This window comes from Odontesthes bonariensis, chromosome 11 (genome assembly GCF_027942865.1).
Source record: "Odontesthes bonariensis isolate fOdoBon6 chromosome 11, fOdoBon6.hap1, whole genome shotgun sequence".
NCBI classification, from domain to species: Eukaryota; Metazoa; Chordata; class Actinopteri; order Atheriniformes; family Atherinopsidae; genus Odontesthes; species Odontesthes bonariensis.
In genome coordinates this window covers 11,775,880-11,797,462 of record NC_134516.1, presented here as the reverse complement: position 1 = coordinate 11,797,462, position 21,583 = coordinate 11,775,880, and the positions used below count along the sequence as shown (strand labels likewise).

General features: G+C 42.3%; 1 protein-coding gene across 2 annotated transcripts; it reads left to right on the top strand.

The window, feature by feature from the left end:
* Positions 1 to 1,205: 1,205 nt before the first annotated feature.
* Positions 1,206 to 21,570, top strand: igfbp2a (insulin-like growth factor binding protein 2a). Of its 2 annotated transcripts, none has more exons than XM_075477542.1 (4): positions 1,206 to 1,783; positions 16,555 to 16,736; positions 20,450 to 20,590; positions 20,813 to 21,570. In XM_075477542.1, exons 1-4 carry the CDS (start codon positions 1,309 to 1,311, stop codon positions 20,969 to 20,971), a joined length of 957 nt encoding a protein of 318 aa, XP_075333657.1. In that variant the 5' UTR covers positions 1,206 to 1,308; the 3' UTR covers positions 20,972 to 21,570. The 2 variants fall into 2 exon arrangements, with proteins under 2 accessions (XP_075333657.1, XP_075333658.1); XM_075477543.1 differs by having other exon boundaries at positions 1,212 to 1,759.
* The last annotated feature ends 13 nt before the right edge of the window (positions 21,571 to 21,583 follow it).

The window sequence follows — 21,583 nt, the reverse complement described above, 5'->3', positions numbered from 1 at the left end:
TATGAGGTTCTATGTGCAAACAGCCCTCTGGGCATCCTCCTGACTCTCACCCCTGAGATGCGGGGCAGCTTCAAATGTGCCCTTTCTCCGTCTCCGTGCCCCCCCCCCCCCCCCCCAACCCCCCCCAAGGTGAGCTTGGGATGCGGATGCGTGAACGGGGCCAAGGGGCCAAATAATTTTAAATCAGGGTGCAGCCACAAAAGAAAATAATCTGCATTTATATCTGTGGAGTTAGGTTACACAGGCCACTTCTATTTCTGGACCTTTGGATAAATAACCTATTAGTCTTCCGAACTGGACGGGGTTAATGGGAGCTTGTTTTGTGGGCAGGCATGACACCTCAAGGTCTGGCCTCGCCGATCGATAGGAAACATTACTGTGCACATGCACAGTAGCATCACTGTAATAAAGGTGTATAAGTGGGTAGCAGCGGGCAGCGCTTAATAGAGTGTCAATGGACACGTCAGCCACAGTGGGGAGGTCTGTCCATGTAATGAATGCTCTGCACATAGTCTTTTTGTTTGTTTGTTTTTTTATTTATGCATTCTTGGAGTTGGGGCAAGATGGTGCTGATTGAAACAAACAGGCCCCTCTATGTATAGAAATGCAAAGTCTTTAAGGAAAAGTGGTGTGATTTGACTTTTTTTTTTTTAATGATTTTTTTTAGCACAAGCTGGCACCTGTTTTCTAAAATATATAATTTGCTTTACATTTAGGAGAAGGTGTCTCCCTAAAAGGCTGTCAGGAAGCTCTTATTCACTTGGCAAGTCCAGAAAAAAAAGGCCTTTATAAGTCACTTTTTTTTACAGAGGGAGAAATTTAGGGATGAGAGGGGTTTTTAATTAAATACCCTGAAAAAATCCTGACTGCAGTAAGAAAATGTATGTAATCCAATGATTGGAAAGCAACACTATAAACAGGTCTGTTTGTGAGTGGGAAAAAAGACAAAGGCTTTAGGTTTGGTGACGCTTAAAAATTGTTAAGAATTTGTCTTTTTTTTTTTTCTTAATCTAAATGAATGGATTGAACGGGGGCACTTCACAATCCTAAACTGCCCTCTGATTAGACACTAAAGAGGAACTGTGGCTGCAGCACAAATTCAAGTTGTGTTCACTCACTAAAAGATAACAAGGCATTCTTTTTGGACCGTCGACTAATCAAGAATCATATATATTGGATGCGTCAAAGCTGCTCTCTTCATCTTAACATTTCTTTTCTCCAATCAGCACCCATGTAGTGGCCCCGAGAGCAAACCTGGGAATTTGTAGGACCCAGCAGACCTCCCAGCCCCCGGCTTCACCTGTTCGCATGCACATTTCTTCCCCTTTTTTCCACTTGGGATTGCCTTCGATCGCCCCCATGATAATGACCAAAAACCTCATGCCCATAACCATGCTGCTGTACGTCGGCTGCAGCTTGCTGATCCTCTCCGCGTCTCTCGCCGGTGCCTCCCTGGCCGAGATGGTGTTCCGCTGCCCCGGCTGCACCGCGGAGCGCCAGGCGCTGTGCCCAAAGCTCACCGAGACGTGCGCAGAGATAGTGCGCGAGCCGGGCTGTGGGTGCTGCCCCGTGTGCGCCCCGCAAGAGGGAGAGATGTGTGGCGTGTACACCCCGAGGTGCTCCACCGGTCTGCGATGCTACCCGACGCCCGACTCGGAGCTTCCCTTGGAGCAACTGGTGCAGGGCCAGGGGCAGTGTCGGCGCAAAGTGGACCCCGAGACGACCACTTACAGCCAGGAGCAGCGGGAGCAAACCAGCGGTCAGTCAGTTCACTGGAAACCTGGTATTCCTCAATCAATTTTTAATGACACTGTCTAGACTGCAGTCTGAGAACTAATGTAGACATATTGCATTGTCACGGAGGCACCATGACAGAAGTTGCTGTTGTCATTTTTCCTCTGCATTACATAATCTACCCGATATATTTATGATATTAGATTCCAGCACATATCCTTTTAAATGTCTAGTGAATAACTATTATAAGGGATTTTTGGTACACATTTGATTTGAAGACACTTCCCATAAGGGTTCACCTACCCAATAAGATGCAAGTTGGACTGAATTTTTTTCTTCTTCTGCATTTGTTACCACGTTTTTTAGCAATTTTGCTCATGTTCTTCTTCACTTGTATTTGAAACGTGCAGTTTGAATAACGCTGCGTCGTGGTATTCTTTGTTGTATATGTTTTTAAAGGGCTGCGAGTCACGGTGTGCATGCAGAGAAAAGAAACAAAAGGAGTAACCAGTTCATCTCAGCTGTGCTCTGAACAGCTGGCCCTCTGGTCTTTCCCAATACACCCCCCCCCCCCCCCCCCACCGCCCCCCTAAAATTTGCCTGTAAAGCACTGCGACTGAATACAAGTCGCCTGCAAAATTCTTCGAAGTTGCACTTGGATCAACACAGAAAACACTGTTGTATTGATGTTGACATTTCCACAGGGGGATTGGAGGGAACCAAACAGCAGGAGGCATGCTGCATTGATTGGAAAAGAAAAAATGGACTTTAAGCTTTGACCCGAGGTAGCTGTAAACTGCTGTTGGCAGTGACTACATGAACAGGGCTGGCTACCTGGAGGAATGAGCCGAGGATGTATATGTGCAGGGGGATCACAATGAAGGCTCACGCGGCTTGCGTTGAAACAAGGATGGGTCACGGCGAAGGAGAGAAGTAAACAGCCTCATTAAATGGCTGATTTTTTATTGTTTTTATTTTTTTCTAGGCTGCAAGCAGTCAATGAGTGTCCGGTGGAGCCAGCCGTGGGTGTGAGTTCTACTCATTTCCAAATCCTTGCTTTGTCAGAGTTTACCTCCAGACTGACACGTGTTTATTTTGGCACTTAAGTCCTGGAACGCAGGGAAATGACCAACATTCAGCGCAACCCTGCTTTTCTGTAAGGACTTTTAATGCTATTACCCTAACATAAGGGGCTTCACCTATTTAATAAGCCGCCCATGAGAGTATTTTAAATTCAAGTTCTCTAACAGGCGGGGAATCAAACAGGTATGCAATGCAGAGTTATGTAAGAGCATGACGAGAGATCAGAATACTTGGACACATCATGTGAGAAGGCAATTTATTATTAGATGTCATTGTTTGTCTTGCTGTCGGTTTGTCTTGCAGATTTGAAAGGTCTGAGGTTGAGTTGGATGAGTCGAACAAACAGTAGGAGCTCAGAGATTGGCTTGAAAAAACCGAAGGCAGAGTTGTTTTGGATAAATGCCTTTTCTGCAGCATATGGAAGAGTGATTTCTGACAAAGACGGGCAGAGAACACTGCACTGAGCGGTGAAAGGGAAGTGAAGTGCAGAGCTAACTCAAGGTTAAGAGAAGAAAGTTTCTTGTTTTTTTTCCCCTTATCAATCTGAGGCCGAATGGGCTTGAAAAAAAAACGGTCTCCTCGGATCAAAACCGCAGATTTCATTTAACATGTTGCTGCAGCGTCAGCTCCACGATGCGTCCATTTATTTCTTCTTGCCTTGTTCTAATTTTTTTAGGGGTCACTTCTTAGACGTTCCACGCGGTCACTCTCCTTTAATTTTTGCGCAGCTCGAGACTACATAGATTGGATTTCCCGAATACATTAGTCTCTGACAGAGAGCAACAAAAGGAAATAAGAAAATCCCTGATAGGAATCAGCTAACCGGGGCCTGTGGAACATTGAGAGCAAATGTTCTGGCTACTATCCTTTGCATCTCCTTTACTCCCAAGAATCCATCTGGAACGAAGAGATAAAATCTTACTATAATAGAATAATTAAGGATTGTGTTTAGTTGATTGTATTCATGGGAGCTGATTTGACACCTTGGCAAAGATTCAAAAGCTGAATTGTTGCAGCTGCTTTATTTGGATGCTTACGAACACTCAACATCCTGACATCCTTTTCCTCGAGCTTATTTGACTCCAGATCCGGACACACACAACTTCTAACAAGGAACAACAACAAAATGAATGTTGTGGTGGTGGTATTTATGCAGGAAACCGATCTGATCGGGATGATGCCGAGTGGGATTGACGACAGGAACAGAATTCCTGTGATCCTTCAGGTCCCCGTTAGAGACGTTAACAGCAGGCAGGCCAAAACAAATGGAGAAAACCAGTTTCCTACAAGCATGGGCGCAGATGGCCCTGGGGACGGGGGACCGGGGGACCCCCCCCCTAGATTCATAATGTTACCGATCTGTCACCCCCCATCCCGTCCGTACTTAAGGCGGCAAACATCGCCATCAAAACTTAGGGTGCCAAAAATTCTGACTGACATTGTTCGAGTTTTCTCATTTTGCCCAGTGATATCTGCATCTGCCAGTGGGCCACTACAATGAGAGAAGGAACGATCCACCAATCCATCCATCCATTTTCTATGCCCGCTTAGTGTAGGCAAAGCATGTAAGCACGAGCAGGTCGTGAACATTTTTCCATCTCTTCCTTTTTAAAAACAAGTTTAGAGACTGCGCCCAGTGTCAGTAGCATATCAGACGGTGTTTGCGTTGTCTTAAATCCCCCTTGACCAAAATGGAGGGTGGGAAGTTATTCTGGTATAGGCACGAGGAGATTCTTGGCACGTACGCATCTGAAGTCCATGCCTCCGAGGGAAGATGGCAAAAATACCCGATTTTAGAGAAGCATGATTACTGTCCCGTTACTTTGACTAATTCACATTCCAGCGTGCATTGAGAGCCCAGATTTGTGTGCTACAACTCATCATGCGTTCCAGTTGTACACGGATGTCGGAATTTCCTCGATCCGAGTCGGATTTTTAATCTGAACCCCATGTGAAGTCGGATCCGGCTCGGAAAGTCGGGTTGATTTTACCAGCCCTACACAGAATTCACGCTATATGCCACTCATGCAGGCAGCAGTTACGTGCTTTTTTTCTTTTTGTATGTTTGTAAGGCTGGGAATGCGCTGGGAGTGCTCAACTTCCGAGAATGAACGCGCCAAAGGGGACGACTGTCACTCCCCAGGGTCCTTAAGAGGAACGCGTGGCTGCCCGTGTCAATGACAGAGCGGGTGATTTCAATTCAAGAAAAAAAAAGAAAAGAAAATGAAGAAAGAAAAGACAATCCGACAATTCCTAATAGTACCACTAATGTCATTTGAAATGTGTTTCAGTGACTGTGTGCATACTTATTTTTATCTATAAAAATATGCTGTGGTTTCCACTTCTGAGTTCACACAGAAACGTTTAAATAAAATGTATTTTGCGTAAAGCACAAGGTTTTGGTGGGTGATTGGTATTCCAGACAGTTTCACAATGTATGGTTGGTGTTAACCAGGTAGGCCTTTGTTTAGGCCACTGTTGTTTATCCATGATTTCAAATAATTCTACAATGGCTTTTTAGTGCAAACTATTGGCACATAGGGTATTACAAAAGTAACCAGTAACCAGCCAGTTAATGCCCAAATTACTCAAAAATTGAGTTGAAATAATTTGTGGACAACTTGGTCCCCCCCCCAGTTCAAAAATCCCATCTGCGCCCCTGCCTATAACACTCAGAAGTTGGCTCGTGCTCTTGCCGTCCACCACGTCACCATCACTGTGTGACAGCGTGTCCAAAACGAACAAGTTCACAAAATGATATGAGCTAATACAGCTACCGAAGACGTGTAGGCACTTCGCAGTGAAGACACCAAAGTTTTTCCCGGCGACCGGGCTGTGTAAACAACAGCTAGAGCAATAGGAAACCTTTTGCTGTGAATTTAAGGAAGGGCAAATAATTATGTAAATAAACACGAATGCGCTCATGATGATTAGAGATTATTCATTTCAAGTTATTTTTAGAGCACCAGTGCAGAACAAAAGTCATCTCAGAGGAGCTCACAGGGAAAATAATCACATTCAGTTCGACTTAATTCAGTACAGCCCGATCACGTTTAAAGTACCAATTTGTAAAAACCCTGCTTGAGTAAGTAAACCACCCACCAGATTACTTTGAATCTTACCGTGCTGTGAATTTACTGGAATACAATGATAAACTGTAAAATCATTCCCTGTAATGCGATTACGTTTCTAAACCGAAGTAAGAAGCTTTACGAAGTGGAGCTCTTTGCAAGCGAAGCAGTTTCTGCAGACTGTAGATTCGGCCTTTTCACTGGAAGCGATAGGGATCAAATTGAGTTTTCTCAATACGAGTGAAGCGCTTCGAAAGGGATGATAGAAAAAAAAATTAAAAAAAGGAAAACTTGTCAGACGGCCTTCATAAAAGTTCGTTCGGTTTGTCAGCCAAAGACAAAGACGTGCAGTTTGAAATAACGTAGGGGCGTTAAAGAAAAGCGTCGGAGAAAACTCCTTAGAACTTTTTAAGAAGTTGAACAGAGCTCAGAACGGTGCTTGTAACAATGTCAATTAAGCGTGTCGCCACGGTCATTTCAGTTGTTTTTTCTTCTGATTTGGTTTAATGGTAGCGTCTGCTCATCACGACTCAGTCGACTCTGTATCATGGAGAAGCAGCGTTTCAGTGAGGATTCACTGACATTGCTTTTTATGGATTTCGTGGCAAAGCTAAACGCCGCGCCATCACTGCCATCTTAACCATCTTATATATATATATATATATATATATATATATATATATATATATATATATATATATATATATATATATATACTGTGTGAAGACTGAAACCTGGAGTGACACAAGGACATGAAGTAACAGGGGAATAGTTATAGATAGAAATAAAACAGTAAGAAAAAAAAGCTAAGCCTGAAGCATGGAAGTGCAAGAGCCAAAGACTATAACAAGGCCCACAGACAGGGGCGTCAGCTGACCCAATACTATACAGGGGCACAACAGGGGCACAGAAATATGATGCGAGCGCGCGTAGCGCGAGAGAAAATTTTTTTTGCAGTTATTTCTTTGAAAAAAGCATGGGCACAGCTCCAGTGCCCATGGGTGAAAAATGGGTTCCAGTTGATAGGTTTGGACTCCAAACCTATCAACTGGAACCCATTTTTCCTATTAATATTATTTCTTTAACAGCAGCACTCATTAAAAAAGAAAAAAAGCTCAATTACAAGTTAACAGCACCTGGTATTCCCAGGCGGTCTCCCATCCAAGTACTAACCAGGCCCGACGCTGCTTAGCGTGGTAAAAGTATGCCTTCAAGTCTCTGCCACGTGAAGTTGTTTATTTGTTGTCATGGAAACCGTTGCTATGCGCCCAGAGTGGCAGGCTGGTTGACTGGCTTATCGTTGTGAACTGTGTAGTGACTAGGTATAAGTTGTGCTAGTATAACGTCGGTGCCATTGGTTCCAGAACTTCCAAGCAACTTGACAAGACGAGACTAAGATGTCTTATACAGTGGCTGTATGCCGATAGCTAGCTAGACAAGCTGACAAGACAACTTGGATTCCCCATCACGGGGGATCACCCCCTGAAAACACGAACGTAAAGAATCAATCCAGCTGAACAGTTACAGTTTAATATGTCCATTAGCGAACTAATGGCTGGCTACATTAGCAAAACGACAGACGTGACCACAAGTGCTAATAAGACCCCTTCAAAGACGCCCCTTCACGTTATTAGATGAAAAGGCATACACATTTGTGTGACATTCTATGCTTCCAGACAGAGGATAAAAATGTAAGGCTCACTGTTCACTTCACTTCAAGCCGGAGTGAATGGTCGCTGTGAATGGTCGGACAGGTTCAAAAAGTCTGCTACCAGGACGCCTTTTCCCTAATCAATCGATATCAAGGAGATTCTCCTTAGTGCCTGACAAATTCGTCACGTTCCATTTCATTGCAGCAGCCAATGAGCGCAAGTGGATTCTGATTACTCCGCATGAATGTCAGACTTAAATTCTAAAGCGGTAGTCTATATATTTTTTTTATTATTATTATTATTTAAATGCAAGCATGCAATCTGTAGATTTCCCCATATGTCAGACTTAAATTCTAACGTAGCCTATTTTTTAAAAGATAAATAAATGAATAAATTAATTAAAAAATCAGTGACCCTGGCATACCGGGGCACCACAGATCTACAGGGGGGCAAGTGCCCCCGTGAAAAGGGTCTCGCGACGCCGATGCCCACAGACAATGTCAACGTCGTGTTTTACTTGATAGTTCACATAGACTGCAAAATTGTGTGTATTTTCTAAAACACATCCTTAAAAAATAGACAAAATTGAACTCGGGTTTTTATTCCCCAAAAAGTCCACAGGTGTTGAAACACCAGACCAGTTCAACGTTAACACAGTTGAGGGTCCGCTTACAATATCTTCCCCAGACATTTACACACTGTAAAGACTTTATTTGCACAAGTGCTTTTTCTTCCGAACACGTAAGGTATCGTCTGGAGGTTTTCGTGGAGTTTCCAGGTTATCTTGGGAAGGCTTTTGGTGAGTTAGAAATCTGAGGATGATGACTCAGAGACGATTGCTGGCGCTTGACACGGACTGCAAAGATTAATGGAAGATCTTAAGCCCTGTGGCAAAGATCCCCGTGACTTGGCGCCGTGAACTCAGGAGGATGACCTCTTACGGTTCAGTGAGTAACAAGTCAAATATGAACTCGTGAACCGCTTAAACTTATTAGACGTCGATGGTAAGAAATGGTTTGATGGTCGAGAAAGCCTGCTTATTTTGATATTAAAAATAACAGAGAGAGATTCTTTGATTTCTGGTCGAAAAGTCTTGTTTAAAACACCCACAAGTTTCCCACTGCCCTGTCTGTTTATGCATGGAATCATTTGATATTCCGTTCCCACAGAAACCTGGACCCAAATAAAGGTTCTTTTAATCAGATTGGATGGCCGTTTAGTTGTTTTGACTGGAATCATACCATAAATGACCTCAAAAGAGAACAAGTCCGTTTGAAAAAAAGCAAAAAAAAAAGCCTGAACGGGGCCCAGGTTCTTTGCTTACATGCATTAAAAAAAAAAAGTCTTCAGCAAATCCAATGGTCTCTCTGATTAACTGACAACTGCTTACCGGCTCCCCAAAACTGCCATTTGTTGTAATTTTGACTCATCCACTCCATTTTACATGCTTCTATAACGAGAGAGGAAAACTGTGAGTTTTTGCTGCATCAGTGCTGCTATGGAGAAAGTTGTTATGGAGAGGGGAAATTAGGTGGGAAAAAGAGGGGAGATAAAAAAAAAAAAATCTGGTCGCTGTAATAATACTGTTAGCTAACAGCGATCAAAGTGTGCCTGCGGGGGTGTCCAGACGACCCCGCAGGACTGAAATAGCTCTGAGATAATCCCCCCCGCCCTATCCCAGGCTTCTCTAAAATCGGGTATTTTTGCCATCTTCCCTCGGAGGCATGGACTTCAGATGCGTACGTGCCAAGAATCTCCTCGTGCCTATACCAGAATAACTTCCCACCCTCCATTTTGGTCAAGGGGGATTTAAGACAACGCAAACACCGTCTGATATGCTACTGACACTGGGGGCAGTCTCTAAACTTGTTTTTAAAAAGGAAGAGATGGAAAAATGTTCACGACCTGCTCGTGCTTACATGCTTTGCCTACACTAAGCGGGCATAGAAAATGGATGGATGGATTGGTGGATCGTTCCTTCTCTCATTGTAGTGGCCCACTGGCAGATGCAGATATCACTGGGCAAAATGAGAAAACTCGAACAATGTCAGTCAGAATTTTTGGCACCCTAAGTTTTGATGGCGTAATGTAGAATTCATTTCTTCAACAAATGCAAGTGAAGCAGTTTGATTTGTTTCATTGCAAAGGTTACAAAGAAAGGCTTTCACACATTGACAGGGAAAAAAAGAAGAACAACCTTTCATAAATATCCAGCTGCCACTCTTCCACTTCTAAGTTTTCAGCTCTCTCCGAAGATTTCAATGACACTTAAAGCGATACAATGTAACTTCTCAAAAAGCCCACTATGGAGCTCCCCCTACAGGCTTGGAGGTAATGTACGGTTACACTGTCGTAAATACAACACCCTTTCGCTTTCACGTTTCACGTTTGTTGACGAACCGGCGAGGAGTCAGAAGGTGCAAGCTATGTCGACCGAGAAGGTAAGAGTAATCAAATGTACCTGGGAGCGTGAGAGGGGTCTATTTGTTTTTGCGGTAGGTGTGCCAGAAAGTAAGTCGAAGTACTTCCGCTCAGCTCCCGGGCCGGTCCAGCAAAGTTACATAGCGCAGTTTTTCCAACTCAGACCCCCGAAGGGCATAGGAGACAGGCCAATCGTAATATTAAAACTCATTCTAGCCGCACAATTTTTCAAGCTGTTATTTTAAGGTAGAAATGTTACATAGTATTGCTTTAAGTCGGCACTCATTGCTGGGCAGTTTAAAACTGCCATTATTTTTTTTATGCTGTTTGATGTATGCTTTAGGTAATTGTCCTGTTGAAAGGCTGAAGATATGTCACCGGATAACAGATTTTGATTTCATAATCACTTCTGATATGCTCAGTGGTTTTAGTGCAAGACGTTGTAGGGCATCCTCACGGCATGATGCAACCTCCACCGTGTTTAACTGTGGGGAGGAGTCGCAGAAGGAGGTTTTTCTGCTTAAACGAGCCTCATTTTGTTGCCTGTAAACAAAATGAGGCACTGTATTCCCAAAGAGCTCTGCTTTAGTTTTCTATATGTATAGATAATTTCCTTAAGGTTTTTCAAACATAGCCTTTTCGTGCCTTTCTTTTAAATATTTGTGCACTCTTAGGCCTACGGAGACCAACGATATTTGCTTCAGAGTGTTCAAGAACCTTGAACCTTGGTTCTTTCATTAAAAAAATATTCAGACTTTACAGAACTCGTTTATTTTGATCCTTTGGAAAATTCTGTCCCTAATTTTCAGGGGTGTCAATGATTCCAATTCTAAATGTGAATCAGAGATGCATTACTTTGAATTTAAACTGACATTCATTGGCCCAATATTTGATTTAAACGAATATAGGATTCAGTGGCAGAGCTGCCGGTTGCAACCAGTTTGATTTCTTTTATCTGACTCATGACACATGACCAAATGTGTTGGAGTGAATACAGTTTCCATGAAAAAAAACCCATAAAAGACCCTCTCTTTAGCCAATGTTAGTTTTTCTTTTTCTTTCTATCAATCGTCACCTTTTCATACATTTCTGCAATGGCAAAAACGGTTCAATTCAATGCAATTCAGTTTCATTTATGTAGCGCCAAATTACAAGAAATGTCATCTAAAGGCACTTCAAAGAAATCCATTTCAAGCCAATTAGAATCCAGTTCATTGTAATCCAATCCAATCTAATTAATTCGATTCCAGTTGTTCTCACATAGGAATTTTAAAGCTTTTATCGGCCGATGGTGATTTTGTGTTTATATCAACATTTCCTGATTGAAATATTTGGATTAAGTATATTTAAAAATCTAATGTTATTTATTAGGTTTGAAAGAACTGTCTTGATTTCTTGACATGGGAAAAAAAATTTGAGCAAACTTGTTGATTGTAATGCCATTATCAAGGCATGAAACCCGCTCCCCTTAAATTTGATTTAAACAAACAAAACTCATGTTAACAATCAGTCTTACTGGGTGTATCCTTGGCATATAGCAAACATGACTGCATTTATTTCCTTCCTTGTAAAAGTTTTAAAAACCTGCATTGTTTTTATTCACACCCTCCAGCGGGCAGTTTTTTTTCCGTTTTTTTTTTTCTGCGTCAGCACATTACCGACACACGTAGAGCACGTGCGTTCGTACTGGATCGATAGCGCCGCGGCATTTCCATAACAGCAAGTCAACAGCAGGCCCATGCACATAAGAAAAACAAAACTCTGACCTGCTGCATGGCGTTTGCTCCAGATCAAAACTTCTATTTGACTGAGGATCTGCCTGATATGACCCTAAAAGCACAATTTGTTGCTGCAAAGTTTAGACTTTAGCTCCAAGGTTTTTTCTGTAAAGGAAAATGGTGTATGCAACCCCCCCCCCCCGAGAGATTTTGCCCCTCGCGTCTCTACAACTATGAGTGATAGTCGATGCATGCGATGCTTCGGGGGTTCTGCGTGTCCTAGCTTGCTTCGGTTCCTGTCCTAGTTTGGGTCTCGTAAAAATGCCCAAGAGTTCACCCAGAAGCGCCGGCAGAGAGTTATGCCTGGTCTTGGATGCCACGGTGTGCACGTACGTGCCAGAGCCTGTGCAAAGCCTGCTTTTAGAAGTCTGTTGTGGGCCAAAAAGCCTGGAAGGTAAACATATCTGCACTCTGCTGAGTTTGTGTTTCTAGAAAACAGTCCCACAAGGCCTTGTAATGGATTATGGACTGCAGCAAATCTAGGCAGTGCCTTTCGTCAGCTTCTTAAGTGGCACATGACCTATTTCACACCTTAGAGCTGCTTCAGGACTGCAATTAAGAGAACTTTTTTATAGAAGAATTGCACATTATAACATTTAGAAATAGTCCAGTTTGGGGTGCATTTTTGTCCAACATAAATTGAGTCAGGTGGGTCTTTTACTGTTTTTTCTTCTTCTTTTTACCACCCTCATTTGGCAGTGATCTTACCTTAATTCAGTTAGTGGATGTTTTCTGAAATCCACTGCAAAGAAAACGTTCCGAGAGAGTCGTTTAGGTTTAATTAGGTCTAGTTACTTTGGAAGCAGTTTTAAAAAAAACGTGCCCAGTTAAACCTCAGCAAAAAAAAAAAAAAGTATTTTATTAGAAAGTCTAAGTTTTTCAGCTGGCCCTACACAACCATGCTACCTAATACTCATGAAAATTTGATTAAAAGCTGTGATTTACACGATGCGGCTAACTGAAAATCATACAAAACAACCAAATCAAAGGTTAAAACTTTAGTAGGACATTGAAAACAGTTTATTTAGGGAAACAAAACACTGGAAAAAGTTGTGCAATGACAAAATGCAACTCAGCGAATGAAGACAGCTTCATTCAAAAGATAAGATAGCAAGGGTTCAACACTGTGGGAAAGGGTTGAAAGGTAATGTCAGTCACTGTAAATAGTACATGATGTTTAACCGTTTCATGGAAAAACAATCATTCCTAATGTAAGGGACAGATTGAAAAAACGGTATTGAATATTATAGGGATCTTAAGGCCTTTAGGCAGAGCTGCAAAACTTTTTTTTTTTTAAAAAGACCTCCTTTTGTAGTGGAAATCCTTGCATTATGTTTTTATAGCTGCTGTTTGAATCCCATCCAGTAAACATCCCTTTGAACCATCCAATAGTCTGACTTCAAAACAAGGGTGTGTCTGTATCTATGGAAAAAAAAAAATGTTGATGTTAGATTGCTAATGTCCTTTCTAGCTTTCCTTTGGCAACATTTCCACTCACCACAATCTGACCGAGGCCGAACAGTTGCTCAGCTGACCAGAATCTGGACAATCAGACATGTCATCTCTGGCCTTCATGCCACCTAAATTTGACATGGATCAGATGTGGAAAGGTAGCCTCCCAGGCCATTGTGTGAGGATTAAGTCAAGCAGTAGACTGGACAGTAGGTCTGCTGCTCTGTTGATTCTGCTGCTCCCCAGCTCCACTGCTGTGGACTGCGGAGGCCTAGTGCCCCCTAAAAGTGGGGTCCTGACCCTCTGTGTGTGTGTGCGCCCGTGCACATTCAATAGGGAGAGATTGCTTTTAAACATTGTGCATTCATGTGTGCGCGTGTGTGTACAGACTATGTGCTTTACTGAAGGTCTCAGGAGTGAAGGCGTTGCACTCGGAACACTCACACACAAAACAAAAGGCACCCCAGCCGCCAATATGTCAGAGTGCGGTGTGTGTTTGTCAAGTCGGACACACACACACATATGCGAGGACACACCTGATTTCATTTGACTTCTGCCCCCTTTTGGCAAAGAAACTCAGTCTTCAAAGAAAAAACCCAGAGAGAGCACAGTGGCACGTCATAGAGGGAACTCGAGTCCAACAACCCCAGATCTATCTGATGGAAAAAGGCGCCAGCACCTTGTTATTGCTTCGTTTGGAATTTCCTTTCTCCTGTTCTGTCTTAAACTTTTTGCAATCATATTCTTCAACCGGATGTCAAATTTACCTCTTGCAGGAGTCAAGAGAATGCCTCTTCAGTCTACTGCTGCTGCAAAAACACACACACGCTCGCTTTCATTCGCAGGACTTTTCCACAAGTCTGCACGTTACAGCTCGACCTGCAAAAACTTTGAACTGCCCACTTCGTGGCCGAGTATTTGACCTTCTCTACTGTCTTGGCTCCCCCCCCCCCTTCTTTCATTTGGGTGTCAAGTGAAACCACCACGTAGGTGAAATACATGTACTCCTGCTAAGGTTCAGCGAAAAAAAAAGAAAGAAAAGAGGTGTTCTGGCACATTTATTTGCTTTTTGTAATAATATTCCTTGCAGCTGAACTGAGCCAAGATGACCTATGTGAAAATTTTGAGTCATGCTATTTTTAATTTTTTTTTAATTCTTTTCTTTGACTAAAATCAGCCGGTTTGGAGAGACGCTCCTCTGCCACTCCCTTTATGTAAACACCAAAGTATGCTCTGTTGTCAGAAACAGTATGTTGGTTTGTACCTGACGGCTCCGCTCTTTGTTTTCTCCATCTGTCTAAAGAGAGATTTTTTTTCTTTCGGGAAGCTGGTGTTCAAGAAAACGTAAAGAAAAAGAAGAGATGGTCAAAGTCGGTGAATTTGTGAAAGAGTAGTTGACAGTTTCTCCCTGTCGTTCCTTACAATACATGTGTGAGCTAGTCAAATGTTGAATCGTTTCATTGAAAACTCGCAAATCTTTGAACTCTTGCCGATAATCAATATGACTTTTTTTCCTTTTTTTTTTGTCAAGAATGGATTTCAGTGCCATCTATTGGCAGAATTTCAGATTGCAGCCAATTTGATCACTCTTTACCTCAATGCGACATTCCCAATGCCGTTCAATAGTTGGAATCATATCGGTTCATACTGTTAAAAATGATCCATTAAACCATTTGCGTAATCCGTAAAGAACCGCCCTTACAAGGAGGAGGGGAAAAGTATGACTCGTTCCCTTTAAGAAGCCGCAAAATCAACCAAAGGTAGGTAGGAGGGGGTTGGATGGTGCTGTAACGTGCTGTGCTTTCAATCGTTTTATGCAATCACGACACGAGTTCAGGAACAACACATAACGGCGGCTTTTTAACTTCCTGAGTTACAGGCGCCTATGAACAAATGCCCCATGTGGACATATATTCGCGTGGGAACAGTCTCTCTAAATGTGTTGGAGAAACTGTAATGGTTGGGGAAAAAATTTGAGTCGGTGTTTGGTCAGTATAACGTTTCGTTTGTCACGTTTTCTTTTTTTCTCAGAAAAATATCTCTCAGTATTGTAAAGCTTTTATGGAAATGGGTTGACCACCACTCCTTCGGTCGGATCCATTCCTTTGCACAATCACCGCTGGCTCCTGAAACCGTAAATGGCAATGGCAAAATGACAAACTTGATGCTTCAGAACGAACCAAAGCGACAGCTGACGTCACAATGGCGTCCATCCTTCATTTACAGTTCGTAGTCCAGGGGGATGGAATGAGTTAAAGCTATTGAATGGAACTTCAAGACAGTACAGATGCTCTTGGTCCTGGTTATGCTCTTGGTTATTTTTGTTTTGCACAGCATCACGACCTCATTAGGTCCAGGTGTCACCTGACTTTATTCTGGAGTTAGGTCAGGGAACTGCGTGCACGTGTGAAACTTCAGCTATCTGATTATATCAGCTTGTGAAATGGATAAAAAAAAAAAAGAAAACACAGCTCCTTCTATCAACGGCTCATTAAAACCGAATCACGATGTAAGGGAAAAAGCTGCCACAGAAACCTGACTATGACTCGAGCTCAGCATTGACCAAAACATCCCTCGCTTCACAAGCTTGTTCACAGAGCTGGAGTGCAGTGGGTGAATGATTGGGCCAACACGTTTATATCACACTCAGCATCATGAAATGAGATAAGCAAAGTAAGCAATGAGTGCGTAAATGTTTGAAATAGTGCTGACCAAACCTGTTCAAAGCTGCATTAAAATACACACAAAGACACAAAAAATGGATAAGGTAAGTCAAATTTTTCATTAGCAAAACAAACAAAAAAAACCGCTTTCCTTTATTTTTGTTTCTCCTCTGAAAGTTTTTTTTTTTTAGCTCTTTATGTTTAACTCTAACTGGCAGGTCATCTGTCGGTTTCCAGAGAGCACTCAAGCAGACAGCTAATTTGTCACTCTTACTTCTGTTATCTGTGCGACCTTGAATGTTGTTTTTTCCCAGCCTGCAACCTCACAGAATCTGAAACTTATCCAGAGTGGCTTTGTGCGCAGAGACCATCAAAGTCCTTCCTCTAAAAAAAACCAACTATTTTGTGGGGGTTTTTAAGTATATTTTTTGGGGGGCTTTTCTATTGCCTAAAGTGGACAGGACAGTTGAAGAGAGACAGGAAGCAGGGGGCAGAGAGAGGGGGAATGACATGCAGCGAAGGCCGTCCGATGCGGGACTCAAACCGGGGCCAGCTGCAGCGAGGACTGGTGCCTGCACCACCCCACAATGCCACGACCACCCCACTATTTCTGTTTCTATGCTGAACGTGGGAAATGACAATAAAAGCAGGCACTGCTGGTTTATGTTGCGTTGAATCATTTGATGACTCTTGTCAACAGGTGAAGCTGTGGAGCTGCAGGCTGATCTGGCCGCAAGCGAGATCCCAGCCATTCGAAAGCCCAGCAAAGAGTCCACCTGGCTGGGGCCTAAAGAGAGCGCTGTGCGTCAGCACAGGCAAGAGATGAAGACCAAGATGAAGACCAACAAGGTGGAAGAGTTGAAACCTGCTCGGCCTAAACAGGTGACTATATGTGTTGTGTGGCAACCAGTGTTGTATAAAGTACTGACATCTCACACTCAAGTAAAAGTATAGGTACGCCTCCAAAATATGACTTTGGTAAAAGTCCAAGTCACTGACTGAAATGTTACTTGAGTTAAAGTCTTAAAGTATCCGAAACGTCTTGTACTTAAGTATGAGAATTACTGTAAAAATAGATGTACTTAAGTAATGTAATGAAAAGTATAAGTATAAGTAAACAAGGCAAATGCAGTTTGAATGACATTTTTTATATTTTGGTCAACTTTGAAGGTCAAATACACTTAAAATCTACACACAACCAAGTGCAGGCAAAATTTAGACCAGGTTTAGAGAGAAAATACAAACTTTGTGAACCTTTAAGTTTTTCTTCTTCAAGTAAGGTCAGTGCTGAAAATGAGGCGTAGATTACACCATTAAGAAAAAAATTAAACAAAAGAGGCTGCTACTGTTATTGCCATCATTATAAACAAAATGTAAAGAAAAAAATAGGAGAAAACTGAAGCTTATCTGGCATCTGAAGAGGGAGTCCAGTTTGAAACCCCTTTTGTAAACCTTTCTAAAAAATAAATAAAATAACTCAGTACAGAAAATGCGGCCAAGAAAAAAAGCTGTTACGATTACTGTACTTCACAAGCTATAGGAGGTGCACACACAACCGGTCATCATACAAAAGAAAAAAAGAATTGGGAGGGAACTGCAGCTTATCTGGCATCTGAAGAGGAAGACCTTTTTTGTAAAACTACCTTAAAACCTAAAAAAGGGGAGTTTCTGTAAGGTAGAATTTCCACTTCTTTGGGCAGGCATAACATGCATGGGGTCAAAACACTGTTGCGTTTTTTTCTCTCTCTCTCTCTCTTTTTTTGTAACGAGTAACTAAACCGAACAATGAAAATGTACTGGAGTAAAAGTATGCAATTAAGTTCGGAAATATAGTGAAGTAAAAGTGAAAGTTGTCAAAAAATGTTAAACTCGAGGAAAGTACAAAGTATTCCAAAATGTACTTAAGTACAGTAGTGAAGTATTTTTACTTCGTTACTATACAACACTGGTGGCAACTCAGGAAAACGTTGTTGAAACACTAGTTACGAATCAAGACTAGGGGCCGCACAGTGGTGTGGTGGTTAGCACTTTTCCTGGTTCAATTCCCAGCTGGGGCCTTTCTGTGTAGAGTTTTCATGTTCTCCCCGTGTATGCATGGGTTCTCTCCAGGTACTCCAACCCCCCCGCCAAAAAAAACCCCCATGCATATTAGGTTAATTGGTGATGTGAAATCACCAATCATTGGTGGATCAAATCCCCTGCATGAAACGTACTACCTCCAGTAGGGGTCCTTAGGCAAGACCCTACCTGCCTACCTGTAAGTCGCTTTGGATAAAAGCGTCTGCCAAATGCATGAACATGAACATGAAACTGTCCCCTAGGTGTGAGTGTGAGCAGTGCAGCCACTGGGGAGCACGAGCCAGTGTATTTCTAGTGCCGGTCCCAAGCCCGGATAAATGAGGGTGGAGGGTTGCGTCAGGATAGGTATCCTGCGTAACACATTTGCCACATTGATGATGCGAGATCGACTCACTGTGGCGACCCCCCTGATAGAGGGAGAGGCCGAAATAAGAAGAAGAAGTTACAAATCAAGGGTGCTTGTATTTTTCTTCATGTTTGTCTGATGTTGAGGTTTATCACTGACAAATCCGGACAGGCTGTTTTGCAACTTCCATTATCAGTCGGTGGAACTACAGTGTTTTTACATTTGGTGGAAAAATGTACGTGACATGGGTTAGATTTTTGTTCGATTTTTGTTAGACACGACAACTTCTACAACACACTTTAAAGGAAATTTGTACAGAATGTGACTTGATCTTGCAAGTTTGCTCCAAATATTTCCGGTTGAACTTCACAATTGCCATTTTTGGTGGACGGTGAATTTGCACCTCGCAATTTTAATTCTGATCCCCCAGGTTTACAGGTAAAATGTTTTCCCAATGATATAAGCCAAGAGGTCAATGTGAAAAAAGCTTATTAGAAATCACGATAAAGAGGCCAAAAGTAACGTTAATTTCCGTCTCGTGACCTTTCATCCCTGCTACGATCCTGTCCGTGTGCAACCAGGATGTCGTCTGGGGGTTTTCGTCACCTTAATTTAGCTGAAGTGCTGAAGTCAATCCTGCTTTTAATTACAAGCAAACGTCCAGGCTGTCTGTCTTTAAGGATCTGCTTTTTCAAAAAAGGGGTATATCAGGAAACCAAGAATTGTGGCCAGATGTTAATGCCCACGGTCCACAAATGCTTAGCAAGATCCTATTCCCCTGTTGCACTCCCATTCCTAACATTAGTCTTGGCAGCCATGTTGGATGTTTTTGCCACTCAGGAGGGCATGTCTATGTTCTCCAGCTCAAGCGGTGATGTAGGTGCACTTAAAGCACTGGTAAAAGCCACAATTTTCCACAATTTGTCTGTCTCTTGATATTGTTAGTACATGGTGGCGGTTTTAGAAAATAGGTCAAAATGTTTTTGTTTTTTTCCAAGTTGCTGGTGCACTTTTAACATTTTTCCACAACTATTAGTGTGAAATGTAACACTTGGAGCCCAGTTGGCAGGTTTTGTTACCGTGTAAGTTTTGAAAAGTTCTTTTCTAGCATAATCACTCCAAAAGCTTTTTTTTCTTTCTTTTTACCATTGTCATTCAGAGGTTTATTCATCAGTTTTCTCTGTAACACCTCTGTAGCCACGTTCAGTGTGGAGAAACAACCTCAAACGCAAGAGTAATGAAAAGCAGCGCAGCACTGCCTCCGTCTGCAGCGACGGCTGCTGTTTTTTTTTGCACCTTTTCTATGATGAAAAGCGTGTTATTTCCATTTCTTTTTTCAGCAAAGTTGAAAGTACAGTCAGTGCTTGAACCTGCTAGTGTATAACATCAGCGCACTTGGAGAAGGAAGAGCAAAGTTTGCTGAAGAGAAGAATAGCTGTTTACTGACCTTAGATGAACCTGACCTGCTCTGTACCTCAGAGCTGGGACTCGAGGGTGAACCCCGACCATTTCTGTCCGGCGTTGAGTTCTTTTCCAACTGCTATAAAAGCCATTTATAAAGGTTATTGCTCCAGCAGAAACTTTACAACTGTCTCAACAAAACATTTGGCTCCGTTGCTTTCTGAGGTAAATGTGAGGTCAGTGGTTAGTTTTTATCCATTGCTGGCAAGAGCTATGATTCATTTGCTCATAACAGGAAACCCTTCAGCTTTATTGTGTGGATCTCTGTGTGTGTGCATTTAATATGGGATTTTATAGTGAGTCAAAAATGTGCTGATTGCTTCGCAAACACAACCTGGTGTCGATGTGTCCTGGAACAGTTTCCTTTCATGTGGATGGGTTGAATTGAACTTTAGAGCTTTTTTTCCTTTCTTTCTTTCTTTCTCTCTTTCTTTCTTTGTTCAAATGAGATTTCCGATTTCATTTGAATAAAAAAAAAAAAAAAAAAAAAAAAAAGCTACTCCGCTAATTCAAAAACAACATGTTGAATCCCACAGAGGTTAGAATCAATGGAACAGTTTGTACAGAACATTTCATGCTGCAGGCCAGTCGCATTTTACCAACATGACACAGAAACCTGGCAGCTCCGGCATACCCACATACCACTATATGAGTTTGTGAACATCATAACTGTTGTTGTTTTTGCTCTTTTTTTTTGGTTGTTGTCAAGACTCAATGCCAGCAGGAGCTCGACCAGGTCCTGGAGCGGATATCCAAGATGCCCTTCAGAGATAACCGAGGTCCTCTGGAAGACCTTTATGCTCTGCACATCCCAAACTGCGACAAGAGAGGGCAGTATAACCTAAAACAGGTAACTTTTGGGGGGTGAAAGGGGTAGTGTAGCCACCTGATGATAAGCAAGCACATAAAGGAGAAAAAGGTGAATAAAGCTTTAACAGAAATCGCCTAAATGCGCATCTTCTCAGATATTTCTTAGCCCTATATTAGCAGCAAAAGGAAGGGGAGCGAACATGAAGATTCGTGTAGAAAGAAGGAAAACCAAAAAACTTTCAACAAATATATTGTGTTTCAGTGCAAGATGTCGCTTCATGGTCAGAGGGGCGAGTGCTGGTGCGTCAACCCTCACACCGGGCGAGCCATCCCATCAGCCCCGACTGTGAGAGGCGACCCCAACTGCAGCCAGTACCACAGAGAGCTGGATCTGGAGCTTCCCGACATGGCCCAGATCTAGTGTGGCATGAAACATGACAAAAAAAAAAAAAAAAAAGAGAGAAAGAAAACTGTAAAGTACTTGGGAACAAAGAAGCTATAAGCTATATCTTTCTGTTTGTACGTGTCTCTCGGTCCTTCGGTGACACTGACATTTTAAATGTTAACCACCACCAAAAAAAAAAAGGATTAACTATAGAGTCCAGCTCGTTGCATAAGATGGAACTGCAGATTACAGTAAAAAAAAAAAAAATTAGACTCCTTTTTCCACATATATATATTTAGCTGGAGTGTCAGTAACAGCGCTTTTACTAATTGTGACTTTGCTCAGAGTGCTCTGTTTTCAGTGTTTTGTACTGCGCATGTGTTAAAAAAAAACAACTAAAAAGCCTTCAGTGTGTTGGATATTTCGTAGGTGTGTTTTTTTTTTTTTTTCGTGCTCCTGCTTGCAGACTACTGTTGCGCCTCGTGCTGTGCTCTAGGCCTTCGAGTACGCCTAGCTTTTAATACACACTATTGAAGATGAGATGTAGTGCACGTTGGGTGCAAATGAGTAGAAAATGCTCAGCGCAAGGACGTGACTTGATTAAAAAAAAAGGCAAATAAAAGAATAAAAACGTGTGCACGTGTGTTG

Excerpts from the sequence above, each read along its gene's own strand:
- igfbp2a (XM_075477542.1), top strand. The coding sequence starts at position 1,309 with ATGCACATTTCTTCCCCTTTTTTCCACTTGGGATTGCCTTCGATCGCC. Across the intron at positions 1,784-16,554 it reads GTCAGTTCACTGGAAACCTG|GTGAAGCTGTGGAGCTGCAG; the intron begins GTATTCCTCAAT and ends TCTTGTCAACAG. Across the intron at positions 20,591-20,812 it reads GGCAGTATAACCTAAAACAG|TGCAAGATGTCGCTTCATGG; the intron begins GTAACTTTTGGG and ends ATTGTGTTTCAG.